The sequence below is a fragment of the Megascapheus bottae genome, chromosome 5 (genome assembly GCF_031878675.1).
Source record: "Megascapheus bottae isolate mThoBot1 chromosome 5, mThoBot2.hap1, whole genome shotgun sequence".
NCBI classification, from domain to species: domain Eukaryota; kingdom Metazoa; phylum Chordata; class Mammalia; order Rodentia; family Geomyidae; genus Megascapheus; species Megascapheus bottae.
In genome coordinates this window covers 17,199,858-17,223,022 of record NC_143513.1, presented here as the reverse complement: position 1 = coordinate 17,223,022, position 23,165 = coordinate 17,199,858, and the positions used below count along the sequence as shown (strand labels likewise).

At 36.2% G+C, this 23,165-nt stretch overlaps 1 protein-coding gene across 2 annotated transcripts in view; it reads left to right on the top strand.

Annotated features, from left to right (window-relative positions):
- The first annotated feature begins 325 nt into the window (after positions 1-325).
- Positions 326-23,165, top strand: part of Tmem196 (transmembrane protein 196) — a 50,948-nt gene continuing 28,108 nt past the window's right edge. Inside the window, exon 1 of one of the 2 annotated variants that reach the window (XM_090332296.1) lies at positions 326-682. In XM_090332296.1, coding sequence (XP_090188422.1) covers positions 536-682 — 147 coding nt within the window. In that variant the 5' untranslated portion in view covers positions 326-535. Of the gene's footprint in view, positions 701-23,165 lie in introns of both variants that reach the window. The other variant, XM_090332295.1, reaches the window with a different exon arrangement.

Here is a 23,165-nt window from a genome sequence, read left to right as displayed (position 1 = left end):
CATCCTGCTGTCATCTCCCCCGGGGAAGCCAGGCTGCTCTCCTCCGCCCGGGGGGAGGGGGGGGGGAGAGAAAGGAGAGCCAGACGGGCTCGGGAAGCTGGAGGAGGGAGCGGATCTCCCTGCGGAGGTCTGAGACGCGGCAGAACTCTGGACAGCGCCCCGCGAGCCAGCGATGGCGCTCCAGCTTCCTGGGTGCTGCATGCAGGTCTCTCTGAGGCTTGAACGTCGGGCTCTGCTGTCTTGACTCACCCCTTCCGCCCAGGACCATCCATCGACGATCCCCCCCTCACCCCTACACACCCCACCCCAGAGCCAGGAGGTGGAGTTCCTCGTCTACCTCTGGCCAGCCCCGGGAAGACCAGTCTCCAGCTCCCGGAAAACTCCAGTCCTTGTGGATACCCGTGTCGCTGGTGAAGAAAGAAAAGTTTGGGGATGTGGTAGGGGGTGGGAAGGGGTGAGGAGGATTGTGGAGAAGACCAGAAGGTGGACGGTTGGCTTTCCTCTCTGCTCGGGAAGGGATGATGACCCAGGAAGGATGTGCACCAGCGGCCAGATTATTGGGAGCCTCTTGGTGCTGTCCGTGCTGGAGATAGGGTTAGGGGTGTCCAGCGTGGCCGTGGGGGCGGTCAGCTTCAGCCTGGCCCTCCGACAGCACAAGCCGCAGCTCGGAGACTCGTCCCCGGTATGGAGCGGGGTGTGTGTACGTTGAGCCATTTCACTCTTTACCTATTTAGGGTGGTGAGCAGTGTGCGTGCTTGCTGTAGTCCCTGGGTCACTGCCTCCCCGGGAAACACAATCAGCAGTGCTCCTCTGGCTTTGCATGGAGGTCCCTGTGTGCCAGCTTTGCTTCTTGATGCTGTTCTTTTTTTTTTTTTTTTTTTTTTTACTGGGAGGTGGCGGGGGGGGGGGGGGGGGAGGGGGGAGTCTGGAAGGAGGGTTCTTCTGGTTCCTTGGGTGTAAGAGGAAAATGAACAGGCTTTATTTCATCTTGAGGGGAAGGGGTTCAGCCTCCACTGGCTGGTTTAAGAGGATCGCACCTGTCAAGAGCAGACTCCCTTCAGTCTTATGTGCCTCTGAGAAGGAAAGTCAAAATGAGAGTGCTACAGCATTGTCCTGTACCTGAAGAAGCATGGTATTTATCTTTGTGTACAACTCAGGGCAATAGTGTCCAGGGGACATCAAAGCAGCCCTAAGATGACACAGTAGGGGTGGCTGGTGTGTGTGTGTGTGTGTGTGTGTGTGTGTGTGTGTGTGTGTGTGTGTGTGTGGACAGGGTGGTGAATATCACCCCAGAAATAATTGCTCTTCGCTTTCCTTTGTTGGTTTTCTCTTACTTCCCCCCACCAATTCCTGTAAGTTCTAGGTAATGTTAGAGTGAATTGGAGAAGACCTCACTTTAAAGGGTAGCTAGGGAAAATGTCATAACTGTCTTTAGGTCAAGTGGCAGATTCAACAAGCTTCTTGTTTCATCCTTAAGATACATCTCTAGGAAACTGGTTTTGTTTGTTTGTTTGTTTTGGTTTGTTTTGTTGTCGTTGGTGGTGGTAGTGGTGGTTTTGTGATTTCTTTTTTTTTTTGTCCAAGTATAGGACTTGAACTCAGTGCCTAATGCTTTCTTTCATTGGCTAGCAGCCTACCAACGGTGTCACACATCCAAACCCTCAAGGGAAGTCGTAAGAGGCCTTTCTTTGATCACAGATAATAAATAGGCACTGTTCCTAATGAGGAGTTAATTTAAAAAAGAAAAACAGCTTCTTATTCTAGTTATGTAGCAACCATATCCTCTTGGGTCTCTGGTCTTGTTTCTAGATAATTTATTAAGGGACTTTTCTATCATTGATAGATAAACCATGGTACTTAATATGGTACCATGGTACTTAATAGCCATGGTTTCAGTATGTAAGCTTTAAGTTACTGAAGCAAAAATAACTATTTAGGAGTTCAAGGAGAAATCAGTACACACTAAATCGCTTTTGAGAGATGATCTAACGTGCTTAATTCTGATAAAATTGTGCTTTGAATGGTAAGTTTTTACATTTCATTTTTTCTAGTTGAAATAGTTTTCAATTGCAAGGTCTGTAAGGAAAAGTGGTGTTTTATTCTAACTCAGTTTCCCTAAGAATCCTTGTTGTGAATTCAACAAGTTACCAATAACCCACAAGTAAGTGTCTTGTTGTCTTGTTTTTTATTATGTATTTTGAGTCAATGTATATATAAAATATAAGTTTGGGAAAGGTAAAGACACATCTTTAATCTGATAATTCTACATCTTATATGTGGCTACAACTATTTTTAGAGTTGTTATTGGCATATAGGTAGAAATAAGTTAAACCTCATAATGGACTATGACAGTGTAATGCCAAAGTGGAGAGAAAGGGGAAGAGAATATGATGTTTTAATGACATGAGAAGCTCACATAATCAAATCATATCTCACTAATTATAGTCAAGGAGCTCAGGGACTAAATGTGAGTTTTCTGTAAGTAATACTAAAGTATACAGTCTATTGGTTTATCTTCAAGAGCAAAAAGAATTACTTCATTAGCTTGGACTTGTGTAAAAATAATTAAATGAATTTTTTCTCTTCTCAAAATAAATCAATATTGCCTAGATAAGTATATACCAAAAAAAGAAGTCAAAAGTGAAATCAGCTCAAGAAAAGCAATTGAATCAGTTTTACAATTATTCTGATATAGTTGTTTTATAAAGAACTGGTTATATTTCAATTGGTTGTTTACTGTAACTAAAATTCCTAGAGCAATTGTTTTGAACATTATACTATCTGCTTCAATAAAATCAAACAATACATGTGACTGAATGAATGCATTGGAAACAACAATGCCCAAACAGTTGATCACTTTCATAAATCTAATATAAAAAGGTCACTTTTTGACAATCTTAGGCCTTGAACTCAGGGCCTGAGCACTGTCCTTGGGCTTTCTCAGGGCCAGAGTTCTACTTGAACCACAGCACCACGTCCAGCTTTTTTCTAAGTATATAGTACCGAGGAATCAAACTCTGGTCTTCATGCGTGTGAGGCAAGCACTCTAACACTAGGCCAAACTCCCAGCCCCAAAGGTCACGCTTTTTGGAACCATAAATAGCCAGTTGGTATCACTGTGTATTCCAAATTATAGACAATATAAGTAAATTAATCAAATTATTTTTGTAAGCCCATTATGGTATCATCTAAACTATGATTTAATCCCTCCACTGATTAATTCATCCAGCCAATAATTAAAAGGGATTACAATCTTTTATGCAGAGGTCATACAATGATTCAGAGGATATCACCTTGTAGAGAAAACAAGATGGGTATATCACTGACTTTGTCAGGGGTAAGAAGTTGTAATGTAGCCACAGGTAGATCATAGGCAGAAGAGAGAGAAGTTGGTGTGACTAGTAAAATATCTGGTGGAAGAAATGCTATTTTACTCTTGATATTGTATAGCTATTCAATCCATGTGTCTCATTGTTAATATATAAATATACATATATCTATTATGTACATATATACATATATAGCAAAGTCTATTACATATATATATGTATATGTATATGTATATGTATATGTATCTATCAGTGTTGCGGCATGATTTCACACTACATGGTTACAACACTCATTCAACTTATCATTCCTTGGTTGAGTAAGTAGTCAAAGTATCTTCATTCATTACAAGGCCCAATTTAAATGTTGTTATTTTAAAAGTATGTAGCCTAAAAAAGTATTCGGGTAATTGTGGCAGCCAGTATTGGATGTGAGACTTGCAGTGGAGTCACAGGAGAGCCTTCAGGGGTGAAAGCAAAATACTGGGATGGGATGGGCTATGTCTCAGAAAGAGTAGGCTCTTCTGTCTTTCTAGGACTTAGGTATGTGATCAGAGAGTGAGGACAGAAGGAGTGATGGGACCAGACTCTCAGGAAATAGATTTTCCTTATATTTTTAATAATAATAGCAAAAAAACAGTAGTTACTATTTCTTCCTTCACAAGAAGGCTACAGGAAATATAGCTAGAAAATGAATCTCTGTGGGAAATTATGAGTAAAAAAATCTGTCTTATTTATGCATACCAAGTAAGATCCTTCACTAATTAACCTGTCAGGGTACACACATAGAACCAGACTGTGTTTTGATAAGTGCCAGAAAGATTTCTTCAAAACATTAATGTCATTATTACAAGATTTCTGAATTAAACTGAAAAGTTAATGAAAGTAAAAGCTGTACTACGGAGGTTTAATTTTCAATGAAGAGTCTCAGAAATCATGAGCTTTTATTGAGGAAAAATACACTATATTTTTAGGCAGTTACTTTGATTATTCAGTCTCAAATTTGCAAGCATTTTTAAAGTGGCTTTAAAACAAAGTAGTGTTAAGATAAAGCACTTTGAATTCATAATGTGGAACCTTAAATAGATTATTTCTAGCCAGTCTATTTCATAGTCCAGCAAGGCAATTCCCAAGATCAGACTTAAAAAGTGGGTAATGAGGGAAAATAATTCACCTGACCATAAATTTATAAATGTGTACAGCATTTGATTTTCTTTGTTCTTTCGTATTACTATATGGTCACTTACAATGAAACCACACCACAAAATCAGAAAGTGTTAACTGTTAGATGACATTGAGTGAATTGCTCGAGAAAGGGCATAGTTATGTGAAATAAAATCAATGTATAAGATTTATAGACAGAAGTGAATCACAGTACTGTGTTTTCAAGTTTCTGCAAGAACATCAATCTTCTCTGTCTCCAGTGTATCTTGTGCTGTGATGATCCACTACAGTCAGTAGGGAGATCTCATGCATCCTTGGGTTGTTGCTCTAGGAAGTTGGCGGTGGACAATTTAAAAATTCATATGATGGTGTTAAGAGGAGAGACTGATGCAGAGTTGTGCTTTATCTCTATTGAGCTACAATTCTTTCAATCTGTATCTGATTATTATTCTGTAAAATTTAATTCATAAAAAGGACTTTTTGAAGTGTAGTTCTCCCATGCATAAACCTAAAGGTAGTCTTGTGAAGTATTTAAAACTTTCTTTATCTCAAAACATTTCATCTTTGAATGATTTCAGTGCTTATTTTCCTGGAACACATATGACATATAGATCATACTTTTCTCTTATGGCTAAATCTGATGTTTTGTTTGGATGAAATTTATAGCATAATCAAAACACACACCTGTTCAGTAGCCTTCCAGTTCACCATGGCAACAACTCAGCCAATTTCAAGAGCTTGTAGAAATTCTACTTTTCGCTGATCCATAGCACAGCAACACAGAGAAAGTGTAATAGCTCCTCCAATATAGCAGTCCTAAGTATTTAAACCTAGCAAATTTATTTAATGAAAGACAAAACAATAACATTTCAAAAGCTCTTTAGTTACTTCAAATGTAAATCATTTGTATCTAGGGTAAAAATACACACCATTCAGGATTCATATTCCTTATTAGGGAGGGTAATCCATTTCTGATTCTCAGAAAAAGATATACATTTTTGTCCCTTTTTAATTTTAACCATACAAGTAACCCATGAATACACAATTTTACAATTACACTTTGAGAAGGAGTGAAATTGTACATCTTAGCATCTCATCAGAATTAGTTACCATTATTGCCACACTCAGAGACATTTTTCCATGGTTTATGGAGGGGGGAATACTGTTTAATTGCCACCAAGTTTCTTAAAATAATAAAGGCTATCTATAAATTCTTTGGAGCACAGATCAAATCTATTATGTGGCATTCTCATTCTCAGATGCTACTACATATCTTTTGGGCTTAGAAAATTTGATAAGCAAAGCAAACTAAGTATGTTCATTGTTCAAGGAACAATCTTATGCATAAAAGAGGCCTAAGCATACATAGGTCTGAGGTTTACTGAAATGGTACAATGGAAGAAAAATAGTCTCGCCATTATTGATGAGGTTTTCTTAGTCAAAATGCTGTCCATATATAAGATGTAACTGTTGGAATAACAAATTCATTTCAGGAATTATAACTTTTATAAGATTCAGAAGTCTCTGATAATGTTTGCATCAGTAACCTACCTGATGACATTTTGGTAGAAACATGCCAATCAAATTAAAAATTTCTAAATTAGGGCACTTAGGGTAAAATGTTTGAGTTGTTTTTTTGCATGAGCTTACATAACAAGTCCATTTAATATTTATTGTCATCACGGTAAACCAATTGACATTTTTTGTCCATTTGTTTAGTCCTCATGTAATAGCGAATCCTACTTGTGGAAGTAAGATCTTCACACCGATTCAGCCTTAAATTCTCATCTTTAATCTCAATGAAAACTACAACTGATTTTATTATATGTGAGCATATATATATATGCGTGTGTGCACACACACATATTCACACATACACACACATGCACACACATTTCTAATCATACTCACTGCATCCAAATGGGAATAAACCTCAACAGCTTAATGTTTAGATGATGTTAGGTCAGAAGCATTCCTTCGCCTGTGAAGTCTACCAAGTTTTATTTCCAACTGCATTAAATTAAAAAAGAACCATAAACACATATTAAGTATCTCTTCATTGAAATGCTTGGTACTAGTTTTGAGGTTTCCTCAGATTTTAGAATAATTATATATGTATGTTTGTGTATGTATGTGTAAGTGTAAGACATGCGACCATGAAACAAGTCCCAAGTCTTAACTTGATATTCATTTCTATTTTATACACTCCCTATACACATAGCCTGAAGATAATTTTTGTGGTATTTTATATGCACCAACCCTTTGACTATAATCTGTTAAATGAAGTCATATGTGGAATATATACCATTTGGGTTGGCACAGAAAATGTTTTAGATTTGGGAGAATCTCAAAGGTTATGGATACTCATCTTATATATGGCTACACACACACACACACACACACACACACACACACACTTCCCCATTTATTCAAATAATTCAAGGTTAGGCAGAACATTTGATTTTACTGTTTGAATAACCTAGTAAAGCTATCTGGTGACCATTTTAGTCTTGTGTTAGTTACTACATGACACATGCACAGTTCCCAGATAATATGAGGTAACAGTATTTCTTTTATTAGACATATTGCTATAAAAAAAGAAACCATGACTGATCTCCTCTAGGTTATTTTTCTTAACCTTCTCATGATTGCAAAACAAATAGATATAAACTTATTTAAATAGCTGTCAACTTGAATTTATGCATCTTGATATAATGGTTTCATTAGATGTCATGTTTTTCCACCAATTACAGTTTCTTTATTTGCAAAGAGAAGGAAACTCTAGTACTATTTCATCTGTTGGTATGAAGCTCAGAAGAATGTAATTACAAGTTGTTGATGTCTAGGCCAGCACAGAGGAATTACCAACTGACCACTAAGTATTCAGCGAGTGCTAGCTGCTGCCTTACTCCTGATATCCTTATAGATCCATGACTTCCCAGATCCTACAGTCTACTAAGTAAAGCACTAAGGAGAGATTCTCAAAACCGATACCTTTAATCATCCTTTGTTTGACTTATTCTTTAGGACAGACCTGTGTAGTATATACTGGGTTGTGTTTGGTTTGCTTTTGCTTTCATTTGGATATATAACATTAGCAGATGCAAAAATACATTAAAACATCTCGAATAGTTCATGTGAATATTTATCATAAGCCAAATGAAGACATACCTACTTATGTTAGACATCTTTCTCCTTTTTTTGAGTCAAAAGGAAGTCATAACTACCATAGAGATAATCGGCAATCAGTTCAATTAGACAAGTACATAGTTACATATAGTGGCAACTCAAACAATGGGGCTATCATGACTGTGGCCACTATTTATATTATAAAATAAATTTGTCAGAAATACACATTTAGAACCTTTTAAGTCCCAAAACACAAAAGCACAAGTTAATATCTCAGTTAAACATACTTATTATTTTGCAATCTTGTGTGGTTTTTGTCTATTTTACTCAAGTAGATCTTGAAGCAATGCACATTACAACTTATATATTTTGAAAATGTATAAATTAAATATGCAGATCTCAACAATGATAAATACAACTTCAATGAGTGTCCATGATTTTTTACACCATTATTAAGGCTACTAAGACACCGTTGTACGTTGTTTCTTTGGTCCATGGTGTATTGTTAAGTATTAGACAAAATTGTGGGATAAAAGACAAAAACCTAATGGTTGAGTAAGTGAACTATGAGATAGTGTTAATCTTGTAGAAATATCAGACATAGCTTACTGCTCTTAAATGTAAACAAATTTCCAGAAGTCATGATATTTATTGCTATTTCTATATCTAATAAGTTTGTATAGATTATAACATTTTAAGAAGTTTAAGCAAGAAGTGGAATTTAGCTACAACAGTACTAGTAATATTTGATCCATTGAATCAGTACTAATACCCAAAAATTTCATTTCAATATCTACTGCATTAGATAAAACAGGAAATTTTCATAAAAAAGCCATTTATTAAGTGCTGCCTGAATTCATTATTGGCTCCCATACCTTTAAAAATATGAGTCAGGCTGCATGGTTTAAGATTAGATTCTAATCATTCATTTTTCTATTTTCTAAAATACACTGGTGCAGTCAATCAATCTATCAACCAGCACAAACCACATGGTACTAGAATTGTACCGTATTAATACTTCCCATGTAAAATTCCACACTTAAGATTTAAACATTAGCTTAAAATATTGAAAGTATTTAAGTGATTCCTAAATATTGTAAGGACAATTCTATTCAAAATTATACTACTAATCAATCCAATGTGTTCAAAGTGACCAGAAGCATTGCCCAGGCAAAGATGACTTCTTCCTGGTGGGGACTGGGGCAAACTTCATGAGGGATTAGGATTCAGGCATATTTCCAGCAAGCAGAGAAACAATGTGCTGAGCAGTGCTAAGAAGATGTAAAAAGAGGGTAATGGGAAAGCAAAAGGGAGTGTTTGCGATAGCTGAGTGAACCAGCCTTGTTCAGGTTAAATTCATAAACAAAAATCTACCTTATGAAAGTAACATTCCTTTGCTCCAAAAGGAAATATTAGTCTGTACTTGATTCCCAGCTGTGCTTGGAGGGCCCTGCTAGGTAGAATGTTCTAGGTGTTTTTCAAAGCCAAGATTGTAGACTCTCGCATTTCTACTCAGTTTCAATCTGTCCCAGCCTCAGGTCCCATGAGGTACATTTTAGACCAAAAAAAAGTGTTGAAAAAGTCTGGCTATTTGAAGGAAGTATAAAGGTACATCACAAATTGAAACATAATTTTGAGTACTTTTCTTGTTGACTTATTAGACTATATTTATAAGCTTATAACGTCCTTATGTTCAAATATTTTCACAGCTGCTTGACATCTGGGAATAAAAAATGTGTACATGAAATTGGAGGTATCCATAAAACATAAAGGAGTATAGGTGTGGGAGCTATGAATTCTGAATTCAAATTCTAGCTTTAATATTGCATTATCTCAATTACCAATTAATTAACTGATCTTCAAAACAGCAATGTCTCTCACTTTCCCTCAAACTTACCTTAAAATTGAAATATACTATTAATAAAAAGTTCAATATTTATTTTGTCTACACAGTAGTCAGTAACAATGTCCAATGCCACAATAGTTACCAAATGCTTTGCCATTTTTCTTTTAAATTCATAACCTACGTATGATCTCTGTGAGTTGTAGGAATATTTCATTTTTATACAATTCTGAAGAATATGTTATTGTAAGACCATTGATGAACATAGCTTTGGACTACAGGTTTACTATCATTTAGGTTATATCTTTTCATAAAAGTATTTTCTGGAGACTTGTCATGTCTGTTAGTGTGCATATTCCTGGATCTCAGAAACAATGTGAGGATAATGAATAATATTTTCATTTCTCCTACAAAATAGAAGTTTGTGTCTGATAGTTCAACTACTTTTTGCAGGTTTGAGGATAATTGTTAGGTGTTATTTTTTTCCTTGTCTATTTTTTTCCTACATAGCTTATTCTAAGGAAGCAAAATAATGATTCCATTATACTAACTCCAACAGCTGTTTATGTTTATAATATAGTACATTGCCTAAAAATCCCAACTTCTTTTAATATTTCCTTAATTTCATCCAACAAATCACTTAGGAATGTTAACCTGAAAGATTTTAATCATGGTGATTTAGGATCAGAGAGTGAAATCAATGGCAAGAGTAAGAACAAAAAGCTAAGTCATGTAAAGAAAGAAGTCTACATGGGTGAGTGTACCAACTCTTTAGAGAGCAAGTAGAAAAATAAGCAACTCCTAGGACGAGCCTGATGAACTACTCATATATGATATGGATTGCATTTGGTCTGGGAGCATCTGGATTTCAGAATGATTTTCCAGCCACTGCCGTGTATTCCCATAACTGATAAGCTTTCAGAAACTGCCATGAATGTTAGATGGACATTCATCTATTATGTTGTTCTAGGGGTTCTTGGGAAAAGCGTAACTGCCATCACCTTTTCCTTTCTTTCAGTAAGTATTTTCAACTCCATGGCAACATGTCCTTTCCCATTGACAAAACTGTCATCTATATTTAATATCACTTATAAAGTCCATATATATCATGTTGAGAGTAATGTATTTTGAGTGCTGTACTAGCATGTCACAGTGCCTAAGTTAATTTTACCCCCGGTTGATGCAAGTATTTTAAACAAAAAATAAAAGCAGAAAGTCATGAGAATTGTGAAAGCCACATTAGTATTTATTTTACATATAAATGTGCTTTGTAGGTTGCTAATATATATAATTTAAGCTGCTTTAATACATGGAATGTTATCAATAAAATCTATTATCTAATGATCAGAATCAAACACACCCCTTTACTTCCCTCCATAAGTAATCACATTCTTAAATGTTTATTTGTATGTATATATAATTTTAAATTTTACCTATGATATTAAACTAAAAGGAAATTTTCAGGAGATAAATTCTTCTCATTTTGTGGCTACTACCCATAAGATAAGATTTATTCTGTTTTGTCATAAGAAGTAACATGAATTGTGAGTATAAGATTTAGTTGAATAAATGACATTTAAATATACTGTGAATTTAAAGTCTTTCTCATAAAAATGGTATGAGTTCTTCTATAATTTTCCTCATCACTTTTGAAGTAGAAACACCTCCAAAATCAAAACATTTTATTTATTGAGCATGCTCAAAATATTCAGTAGTTTTTTTTTGTTTGTTTGTTGTTGTTGTTTTACGTGGGTCATGGGGCTTCAACTCTGAGTCTGGGCGCTATCCCTGAGCTCTTCAGCTCAATGCTACTACCCTACCCCTGAGCCACGGCCTCACTTCCTATTTTCTAGTGATTAATTGGAGATATAAGTCTCCTAGTGCCTAGACTGTGCTTTGGCTTTGAACCGTGATCCTCAGGTCTCAGCCACCTGAGTAGCTAGGATTACAAGCATGATCAGTAGATCAGTAGGCCCAGAATCAGTAGATTTTTTTTTAAATAAATTCTATCACAAAAGAATTTGAAAGAAAGCAGAAGGCATAATGTATTACAAACACAAATGATCACATTACACAAAGAGTGATGCGGTACAGGATGTGAGCAAATGTCATTCTGAGAATCCAGGCTTATTCCTTCTCCATGTTGAAAGATTTGGGTCTTGGTCCAGTGGGACGTGTCTGAGATTTTATGGATGGAGATTTACTTAGAAGTGTTTGCCATGAAAGTAAACTACAGCTAGGCTTGATGATTTCTTCAGAGATTCCTTCTTGTGTACATTTTTCTTTCAGTGATGTGGTCTTTTAAGAAGTTTTTATCTGTTACTCATCCTCTCTTCACACCATAGCAGTATTTTCTTCCCAAGTGATGTGTTTTTACATTTCTATGTTTGCTTGGATGCCTCTCTCTCACACCTGATTCATTAAACATCAAGATGTCCTGGCGCTAATTGAGGGAAGCTTATCCCACCAACACATCTGTTTTGGATTGCTTTCTCTTGGGTTTTGCTTTTTCCCAATATGGTTAATTCTATTTGTGAGAGGTCATGAATCTATTGATAAAGATGTACAGTTACCCTTTCCAGTTAAACTGATTATGAAAATTTCTGAAGTGGAAGAAACATGATACATAGAGCTGTCCGCACATCATTTTGTGGTAGGAAAAAATTAGTTTAAGTTTTAGGGAAAAAGAACACTGCATAATTGACAAGGTTTTCCATGCACTAAGAAAAGAAATGAATATAAATAGGAAAGCAGAATAGTGGCTTCTTTTTAAAATGAACACTTAAAAATTAATTGCAGGAAGAGGGGAAAGCCAAGACCATATAGGGATATGAGAGAGACGGGGCGGGGGGAGGGAAAACACCTGCTGTAAGTTGGAGTGGGAAATGGATTGAGACAAAGTCCAGGAGTAGGCTTACAGTTATGAGGCCAAGTTTTTGTTGAGGTCTATGGCAAGGAACCTGGATGGGTTTGAGGATCATGGTTTCTACTGGGTTAGAGCTAGTCAATAAGATCACTGTCAGTGAGCCCGCATAGAAGAGGATCCTTGTAGGAAGCCAGGAAGGCTGGTTCCTTCTCTCATTTTCATGATCCTACCTCTCTCACTCCTTAATTTTCTTTCCTATCAGATTAATTTAACAAATATAAATTCTAGAGCTAGCATGATATCTGCTTAATATCTGGCAGTGAATATAGTTAGTAGGCTTCCTGGTTTTTTTGAAGTTTAATTTTAAAAGATAGAGAGAGGAAAAGATACATTAATACACAGATACACACACATACATTTCAATGAATGATACACCAATTTCAAGGACAGAGTGTGCTATATTAACAGGAAAATATAGGTACTGAGAATATAAAAGAATGTCAAGGACAATGGGGAAATCAAGAAAAGAACTTTTCAAGACAAACTATGTACTGAAGGATAATAAGACAGAACTTGATGAAGACAAGAGAATAAAACTATTCCAAGCTGGGAAACAACCAGGTAAAGATCCTGAGATGGAAAGTGTTCAGTGAGTTTTAGAAGCTGGCTGGAAACTAGAGTGAGGAACGTGACAAGGAAGGAAAGGGAACAAGGCACTGGTGAAATAGAAACAAGAATTCATTTTTATGTACATTCCATGAATTTGACTGCACCCTATTTTTTTCTTTTTCAGACAGTGACTTACTGTGTTGCGTAGGCTGACCCCAAAATCAGTATATTGCCCAGTTATCATGAAATTCAATGTTTTTCATTCTCCATCTCCTTGCAGGATAATATAGTGTACTAGCAAGCCCAGTTTATTTTGCCATTTTTTTTAAAAGAAGAGCTTTTAAGATACAAAGGGGAAAATTATTTTCTCATTACAAGAAGCTCAATATGGAATCATTTCCGAAAATATAACTGGAGTCAGTCAAACCAGTGACAAAACCCAAATCCACACAAGAGGCTAAGTATCTGATTCAGTGGTAACTGATATGATACTGGAGGTTGTAAAATGCAAGAAACATAGATATTTAAACAGCAAGTGTTTGATCTGTATTTGATCACGTGATGTCATATAAAGAATGGCTGCTAATTATACCCAAATGATATGATCATACATGTTTTTATTTAATCATTTGTGACATGGATGATTAGAAAAGAGAAAGGAAAACTGTGTGTGTGTGTGTGTGTGAGAGAGAGAGAGAGAGAGAGAGAGAGAGAGAGAGAGAGAGAGAGAGAGAGAGAAAGAGAGAGAGAGAGAGAAAGAGAGATAGAGAGAGAGAGTATTTGGCTAATAAAGTTCATAAATCCATTTGTTCCGTGTTTAGGTAGAGATTACTGTGAGATATCAAAATTGAGAGATTTTATAGTCTTAGATAAAAGTGGGTATAGAAAGCTAGCTGTTCACAAGCAGCAGTTGTATTGGATATCTAATGTAGGAGTAATTACAAGGTATGGAAAACTACCTAATGAGTAAAACCACCCCAAAGAAAGCCTTTTATTTTTTGCCATTCATGAACCTGATAATAAGGAGAGACAGGGACTATCTTCCACAGAAAGTTTCAATGTGACCTTCTCAGCGCTTTCTAGACCAGGAACACGATGGAAGCTCACTTTTTGAGAAGTTAGGTAATATTTTCAAACCCACAAGAACTATTGATCAGTTTACCTATATAAATAAATTGCTTTCAAAAATGCTTTAAAAACAGATTCCAAGTCTCATTTATCAAACAGAATATTCAGTGGAGTTCACCTGAGAACGTCCTACATCTCTGAATACCTGTGTCTTCTATTATTTTCTTTTTATTTTTTGTCAGTATTGAGTTTTGAACCCAAGAGTCTCACAGTTGCTAGGTAAGCCCTTATGCCATATCCCAATCCCTTTCTGTATTTGCTATTTTTCAGATATGGCCTTATGGTTTGGGCCTGGCTGAATCTGGTCATGTTTACCTGATCCATACTTCCCAGCTATCTGCAATTACAAACATGGTGTGCTTTTTCCAACCTTTGTGTTCCATTATTTGATTTTTAATTAAAATATGTAGGAATGGAGTTGAGCAGGTCTACTATATGATTTGTCTGAAGTGCTCAGGAATAAATATATAAATATGATGCTTTCCTCTACCTGTTGTTGGGTTTGTGGGGAGGAGGATTTGTTTGGTTTTGGTTTAGTTTTTAATTGTGTGTGTGTGTGTGTGTGTGTGTGTGTGTGTGTGTGTGTGTGTGTGTGTGTGTGTGTATGTGCCAGTCCTGGGGCTTAAATTCAGGGCATCCGCACTGTCCTTGCAATTTTTTTGCACTCAAGCACTCAAGCCTAGCACTCTCCCACTTGAGCCACGGCCTCATTTATTAACTCTAGGAAGGGGGTGGGTAGCTGGATAGGAGTAGTTATTTGGTCATAATGAGCTTCATGTGCTTTCCTGCTCAGGATGGCTTTGATCTATGATTTTGAGAAATCAGCATCCTGTATAGCTGGTATTATAGGCAAGAGTAACTGGTATCCAAATCATCTATCTGCTTTTAAAACTTAGTGATGTATTCCATAAAGGAAAATAATTTCAAATGTTAAAAAAAAACATGTGTTTCTATAAATGAATGAATTTTCCTGAAAATGACATATTATTCTGCCTGATGAAAATTTGTGTCTCTGTACACATTTTTTAAATGTGCGTACAAGTCAACTGTGAACAAATAATGTATACACAAATAAAAACACGATATACATGTAATCAAGAAAAAGCAATATATATGCATAATATACAATAGAAATAATAGCATAGGCACCCATCAATGTACAGTATTAACAACAAGATAATATAGATCTTTAATATCAAAATAAAATTAAGATTTGGGATAGAGGGCTTATCAGTGAGAACAATAATAAACAAAAAGATCTTCTGTGAGAAACTTTAAGGAGGAAGATTCAATGATAATGGATAGGAGGAAGAGGGCAAAAACATGAGAAAGGGTATCAATGCTCGAGAAGTAATACACCCAGCACCTGATGAATATAACTCTAACCTCTCTATATGTTACCCCAACAGTAAAATAAAAAAGAAATATTTTAAAACAAAAAGAATGGATAGGAGGTAAACTGGGAAAGGCAGAATTTTAGAAACTGTGGCTTGGGTTATAGAGAATGAGAGAATACTGATATTAGAAAACATAAATAAAGGTTTTTATACCAAGTTGTGCCTTGTACAAAATTCATGATTCATTTATTTATAAAATATCCATGCATCTCTTATACAGCAAACATTTAGCTGTGCTTTGTTGTATTAGAGATTTAATATAGAATGATAATACAGGTCTATCTTTTCCTACATTTCTACATGTTCTCTGGAGGACAGTATAAATGTTTAATCATAATGTAATGGGGAGGGGTAATTAAGGATGATGTAATAGTTTAAAATGGGAATTCCATTCAGAAAGCTAATGAGATCTTTCATAAAGAGGCAGAAAGCTGCTCCATGAAGAGAACTTATTCAGGTAGAAAAGAAGGAACATTACAGGAAAAGAAATAATGAACACCTGTCCCTTGAGTTGGGAACAATTTGATGTGCTTTGAAAACTAGAGAAATGGTCTATGACAACTTAGGCTGAAAGCTGAGCAGAAAACGTTCTCTAAGCCACATGCAAGTTTGGGAAAACATTGACAGATTGTTTTATCATGGAGCTAACAAGTTCAGAGAGAAATGGGTTTGATGAAGGCAAGCAGGAAAAGAACAGTTTGAAAGCTTTTGCTGCAAATCTAATAAGAAATGAGAGTGGTTAAGATAGAACTGAGACAATGCCCATGAAGAGGGGAAGGTATATATCAGAAATACTGGAGGCAAAAAATGTACTGTGTGGATGAAAAATATAGTACATGCGGGTCTGAGGAAAATGTCAGTAGTTGAGGATTTCAAGGGAGAGAACAGTCTAGTCCTGTTAGCAAAAGTGAGAAATATTATAGAAGGAAAATGTATCTAAAGGGGAAGATTAGAGTTATTGTGAAACTCTGGGTATAAAGGGAAATTTGCAAGGTGCTCAGTAATTCTGCTACCTGTCTTTATTTTCAGTTTTCATATCATATTTCCTATCAGTGCTGGAATCGTACCATTACTACATGATGTCAGCCAGTAGAAGAGTCTGCTTCCTTGACTAATGAAACAATACTACCACAACTTATGATTGCTATGTTTTATGTGATCATACATAAAACAACTCTTGAGATCAGAGGCTAAAGTGTTCTAATACATTAAATCTGGCTCATAGGACCATAAAGACAAGCAGGGGTGTATAACAAAAAGAAATGGTTGATGACTTTTTCCCACAGAAAAATGAAGCATAATTGTTAGGAGATGTATTAAAAATTCTCAATAGCAAAATGGACAGCTTTGTAGTATCACACAAGGTGATTGATACCATCCAAGTGGATAAACAAATTTTTAAAATATATAATTTGAAGTAGAGATGCTAAGATAGCAAGACAGTTGGAACCTGGTTTCTGAATTCAGGTCAGTGCTCAACCCATAGATTGGAAAAATTACTGGGACAGAAGTAATAGCTAATGTCACACCTTGCATGAAGGGAAAGAAAGAAGTCAAACTTTAGGAATATCTGCTTAAAAGATGCTTAGTAGGGGACTCAGTAGCAGGATTCATTAAGGAGTGACTTGAAGAAAAGTAGATTAATCAGAACCTCAAGGAAGTCAGCAAGGAAAGTATTTCAGAAGCAGGAGGAGTGGTTAATAGGGATAATCTCTGAAAGGACAATTTCAGTGAAAAATGAGCCTTAACCCTGTTCATTACTAGTCATCCTTACTCTTGAACTCCAACATTTCTGTCAGGGCCTTTGCTAAATCATGAACTATGTGTGCTTATAGAGGAGATGAAGATGTAAACAGAAAAAAATACCAAACAACAACAAAAAGAGGTGCCAGTGGTTCATGCCTGTAACTCTAGCTACTCAGGAGGCTGAAAGATGAGGACTGCAATTCAAAGCCAGCCCACACACCAAAGTCCATAAGACTCTGATCTCCAGTTAACCACCAGAACGCTAGAAGTGGTTCTGTGACTCACATGGTAGAGCACTAGCCTTGAGCTGAAGAGATCAGGGACAGTGCACAGGCTCAGAATTTAAGCCTCAAAACCTACCCCCACCAAAAAAAAAAAAGCTTTTCTCCTTCAAGAGCTTAAGATCTATTAACTCAGATGATAAACATAATCTAAGACAAACTGTGAGAAGATGCTAAAGAAGTAGAATTACAAAGAATACTGGTGGCATCATAACTGATCAGATAATTTGAGATGGGACTTGAATAGGAAAAAGTAAGAGCAAAACTTTCCAAGGAGAAAATTGGAATAGGAAAAGATGATCCATCAAGAGTATGTTTGATTATTTAAATTATCTTCGGCCATGGAAATAAGCAGAAGACTAATTGGGTGAGTTTTCTGCATCTGGATTCTGCAGCCTGCTGGGATCTCAGGGTTCTTGGCCCTCTGCACCTTAGGGTTGCTTTTGCAACTCTGGTGCTCCACAGCACGGGTGGAGGGGTCTTTGTGGTTCTTTTAAGTGTGTAGTTTATAAGCTTTTACTGTTTTTCTTTTCTAGTTCCTATGTTTCTCTGTTTCTTCTTGGTTTCGTAGTTGTTGACTTCTTAGTGGAATTAGTTGTTAGGATCCCCAACTCCCTATTTTGTGGGAGAGAGTTAGGACAGAGCCCTAGTGTTTCCTCGTGGTCTTCTTTTTTTCTCCCCCAGCAGAAGACTAATTGGCAAACTGAGTTATAACTGTGTCTGGGTCTTGAGGCCAGGCCAAGCACAAAGCCATTGAAAAATGAATGAACAAAGGATTGACAGAGGATTTGGGGTGCTTTAAAATCATCTTAAGATGAAGGTAGTCAATTATTGGAGAAAGACAGGCAGGAGATTCTTGTAGGCTCTTTGAAAATCCAGGCATGGGCTGATGAATCCCTGATGAAAATGAGAAGACCTCTGCATTCACAGTGAATGTAGAATGAGTGACATGCTGCGATAGATTTGATGCAAATGTCATGGGAAGGGAAAGGGAGGGGAAGAAAATCAATAGTATCCCTGAATTCTGAGAGAAGAGTAGTAAGATTGATAGTCATAGCAAAGGATTTAGTAGCAATAGAATAAAGATTCTTTCATGAGTTTTTCAAGCTGAAAATATCCCTGCTGGATCTCTTTTCATTGACTGTCTTACAACTGGCTGGGCACGCAGTAAATTGCAAAATGATTGTAGGCTGAGCTAAAAATAGACAAAGCTGTCAGAATGACCACCATCCTGTGTCATTCTCTAGTCTCCTGAGGCAGAGGCACACTGTAGACATGGCATTTCCTTTGAAAAATCATATGCACAGAGAACAATTGTTGGTGACAGAAAACTCCAAACGTACCAATCAGAAATGAACACATCTGATAATTATTTGCCTAGAGGGTCATCTATTTACATGCTTAGAAGTCTTGCTAATCAAAACTCAGTGTGTCAGGTCAGAGGTTATAGAAAAAAAATGTTCAAATCCCAGAGGTGATGTGGGAAAACTCTCCACAGCAGAGACAATGCGCATTGTGAAGCAAATACTCACATAGGTTTGTCAGAAAGCAAGATTCAGTGAATGAGGAAAAAATAGAATGGGTAAATGACTTTTTTAATACTTCTATCAGGAACTTACAGATGCATCTGAATGTCAAAATGAATAGAGGAGTTTTAACAATTCTTATTAAACAGCCCCATGTATACATGTTTGATATTAGAAACATAATACTAAAGATCATAAGCATTAATTCTCTTACCAGAACTCTAAAGTAAGCATTACTATGTCTCTTGCACTGTACTATGTTACAGATGTAGGAATGAGACTCAACAAGTTTACATGAATAGTCTGATTCCCACTCACTGGAAACACAGCCACATGGCCATGAGCCTGACTTTGAAGAATGTACTCTTCACTGTTCTACTACATTCTGTCCATTTCTTTTAACCTCGAGTTCTAAATTGTAGTATTTGTCTTCTATTTCAGACCTGCATAGAGAGCACCCATAAACTAATATACTACAGAGTGAAAAATGTTCTGAAGTTTCATTCTAGCTCTTCTAGAGTTTCAGAAGCCAGCAGCTCAACTTGACAAACCATTCTTTATGTACAGGGTGCCCTCCCCACTGTGAGCTCAGTCTGCTAGCTGATGTACAACCATCTTTCTTTCTAGCATTCCAAAGCAAAGCAATTACTTATCCTTCCTACCTTGTGTTTCCTCTTCATACTTCATATAGTTTAGAAGCAAAATCATGCCAGCATATCTCTTCCTTGTTCTGTACTTAAAGCAACAAGAACAATAAAAACACAAATAACTTTAATATCTCTTTCCCCAAGTCAGATTCTCCTTCTGTTTCTCTCCTGGGAATGAAGGGAAACTGAATTGCATTACATCTTTAATCATTCCTCTGAATAACACATACCTTTGGAAACAAAACACTGTTTGAAGAAATAAGATTTTGAAAATTAAAACCTTTGGAAAATATGTTTGATATTCATAATATATTGTTGTTCCCTCCCCCCAGGGATACTAAATCTGTAGTTTCAGGCTACATTTTGTATAAGACTCACTTATGGGGAGAATTATGTCACTTTGTTGAGTTTTATGAAGTTTAGATCTGCTCAAAAGGAAAGAATTGAGCAATAAACAGTGTTTGCTTATATATTTCTAAATGTCACAGACCCCATGATTTTTTCCATTTTAATTTTTATTATCGAGGTAATGTATAGAAGAGTTACAGTTACATTCATCAGATAATAGGTGCATTACTTCTCACACATTGATACCCATCTTATGTTTTTGTCCCCATTTCCCTCCCCCTACTCGTTCCCAATCATCTTGTTTTCCCCCTTCCATTTCCTATTTCAAATAAACAAATAAACCTATGTACAATGTACCAGGTAGCAAAGTCAGATATAATAACAATATGAGATTAGCCAAAGGGTAATATAGGAAAAGAGAAATAACATAGTACATTAAGAATAACAAGCACTCCATATCCTCGAGACCCCTTCATTTAGTATCATCCTATATGACCTTATGTATCTAGGTTTTGAGGTATTGTAATCCTCTGCTAGGAGAGTCCTAGATGTGTACTAGTTATTACAAATGAGGGAAACCTTTGGGCCTATGTTCCTTTGAGATCCCATGTTTTTTTTTCTATTCATCCTATGAGGTAGTAAAATGATTTGGAATAGACAACACTAGAGGCCTTTCCATAAAAGTAACTACAACTCCAAGATAACTTTCTACCTACCAGTTTACAATTTATATTTGTTAAGAAGTTCTGATTGAAAACTACTTATCATCAATTAGGAAACAAGACCCAATGATTGCTGGGAAAGTCTACTAACTTTACATTTACTAGAGAGTAATCCTAAAGGAAAAAAATTTGACAATTCAGTGATTTTCTTCCCAAGCAATTCCATTCTTGATATTCAAAAATAAATTTTTAATATTTGATAATGAACAATTGTATGCATTTATAAGGCATGATCAGACCCTTAAATATATATTTGTACTGCAAAATGATTAAATCAAGTAAATAACACTTCCATTGCTTTACATACAGTTGTCTTTCTGTGGTAAGAACACTTAAAATCTCCCTTTAGAGAGATGGGGAAGAGTTTACTGATAAAAATAAATGTCTTCAATAGGGTGGAAAAGAAAGAATGCAGGACATTGAGAAAGTGTAATCATAAAACTAGTTGGGAAACTAAAAGGCTCTTCTAGAGACTATGTGGTGTTAATGATATACTGGCCTTAACTTGCAGACAAGGCATAGACACAGCAGACACAACAGGGATAAATGCTTGGGGGCTGAAAGAAAGAAGGAAAGGAGAGAGGGAGGAAAGGGAGAAAACTTTCAGAAAGTCATTTACTTAATGGTGAAAAATTGCATATATCAGTAAAGACTGTTTCTAAGTTGGAAAAACTCTGGTTAAGCAAAGTATGTACATAGGAAAATTGTGTTGAGCACATAATGGTTCTATGGCTCACCAACATCTGCTGCAGGTTGAGCTTAGCACAAGCAAGTAGAGGAACTGTGTGTTAGCCTGAAGGAAAAATGAGAAAGAATACACAGAAGAAAAAATTCTAGAGCAAGCATGAATGAATACAAGGCTAACCTACAAAAAGAATTGCCTTTGCCTTTTCCATTTTTTTTTTATTTTTGCCAGTCCTGGAGCCTGAAGTCAGAGTCTGAGCATTGTCCTTGGACACTTTTTGTTTAAGGCTAGCTCTCTTCAACCAGAGTCACTTCTGGCTTTTTCTGAGTATATGGTACAGAGGAATCAAATCCAGAGCCTCGTATATGCTAGGTAAACACTCTACTACTAGGCTATGTTTCTTCCTGTGATTGAAGGAATTGATGAATACGTTCATTTGCTTTACTAGTAGTAACCATTTTGTTATTTACCTTTCTCCTATAATGTCATATTATATACATCAAATACATGCAGTAAATATACACAATAAAGCCACCTACTGTCTTTTGACACTGGGTCTCACTATGTAGCTAAAGACAAAGCTCAAACTCACTATGTATCCCAGGCTAGCCTCAAACCTGTGATCTTCCTGTTTCAACGTCTCCAGTGTTAACATTATAGGAAACAGTGTAAAAAGAAGAGATCAAAACTCTTCAGAACATTGAGCACATCTCTGAATATGCCTAGGATTGTTGTTGATTAACAACACATAAGTGAGATGATAGTTGACAGTATTGTTCTACACATATTCACATTGTGTGTGTAATCCTACTCAGATTAGAAGTGGATGTCCTGTGGAAACTGTATCATGTAAATCAAATTAAGCGGTCATATGAGATAGTTGAACTTAAGGCCATTGAAGGAAATATATTTTTTCCATACCACACATTGGAGGTAGATCCTCTTTGCTTCTGCTAGAATACATTCCATTTTCTTTATAAGCATTAATTCTTCTAAATGTAAAAGCCATTAATAAATGGCCTAAAGTTGGCTATCAGAACAAATTTGTGGGAATATTTTATTTAAAATCCTTGTTACCCTTGTTGCATATGTATGAAAACAATAATTTGGCCTTATAAGAACAAAATATGTTCTTTTTATATTTGGTCACTTTGTTCAATTGAAAATTCATTGTTAACTAGCACAGAAAAACAGAAGTGGGTGATCACTAATGGGTTACCATAGATGCTTAGATACATGGGTATGTTTTATAATGTTTAAATCGGGCTAAGCATCTCTATCTCTTTCAAATTTTTAATGTTTCCTTATAGTGAAAAGTTATCTTTCCTAGCTTTCTTAAATGCACAGCACTTAAATGACTTAGGCAACCTACAGTACAACAAAACACAAGAATTCCTTACCCCTTTCTAACTGTAGTGTCTACCCATTGCTCAGCCTCCTTCCGGCCTCAAGTGAATTCCATGAACTCAACTTTCTACAAGTATTTCACATGAGAGTTAGATTGTGTGATGTTTATTTTTCTGTGCCTGGCTTATTTCAGTTAGCATAATGAGATCGACTTCCATCCACGTTGTCACCAATGTCCACCCTTCAGTATTTCTCATGACGGAAGATAGCAGTCCATGCACATCAGACCATATTTTCATCAACCATTCATCAGTTGGTAGACCCTTTGGTTTGGTCATTTCTTGGCTATTGTGAATAGTGGAGAAATAAACAAGAGAGCACAGGTTTCCTTCAACAACTGA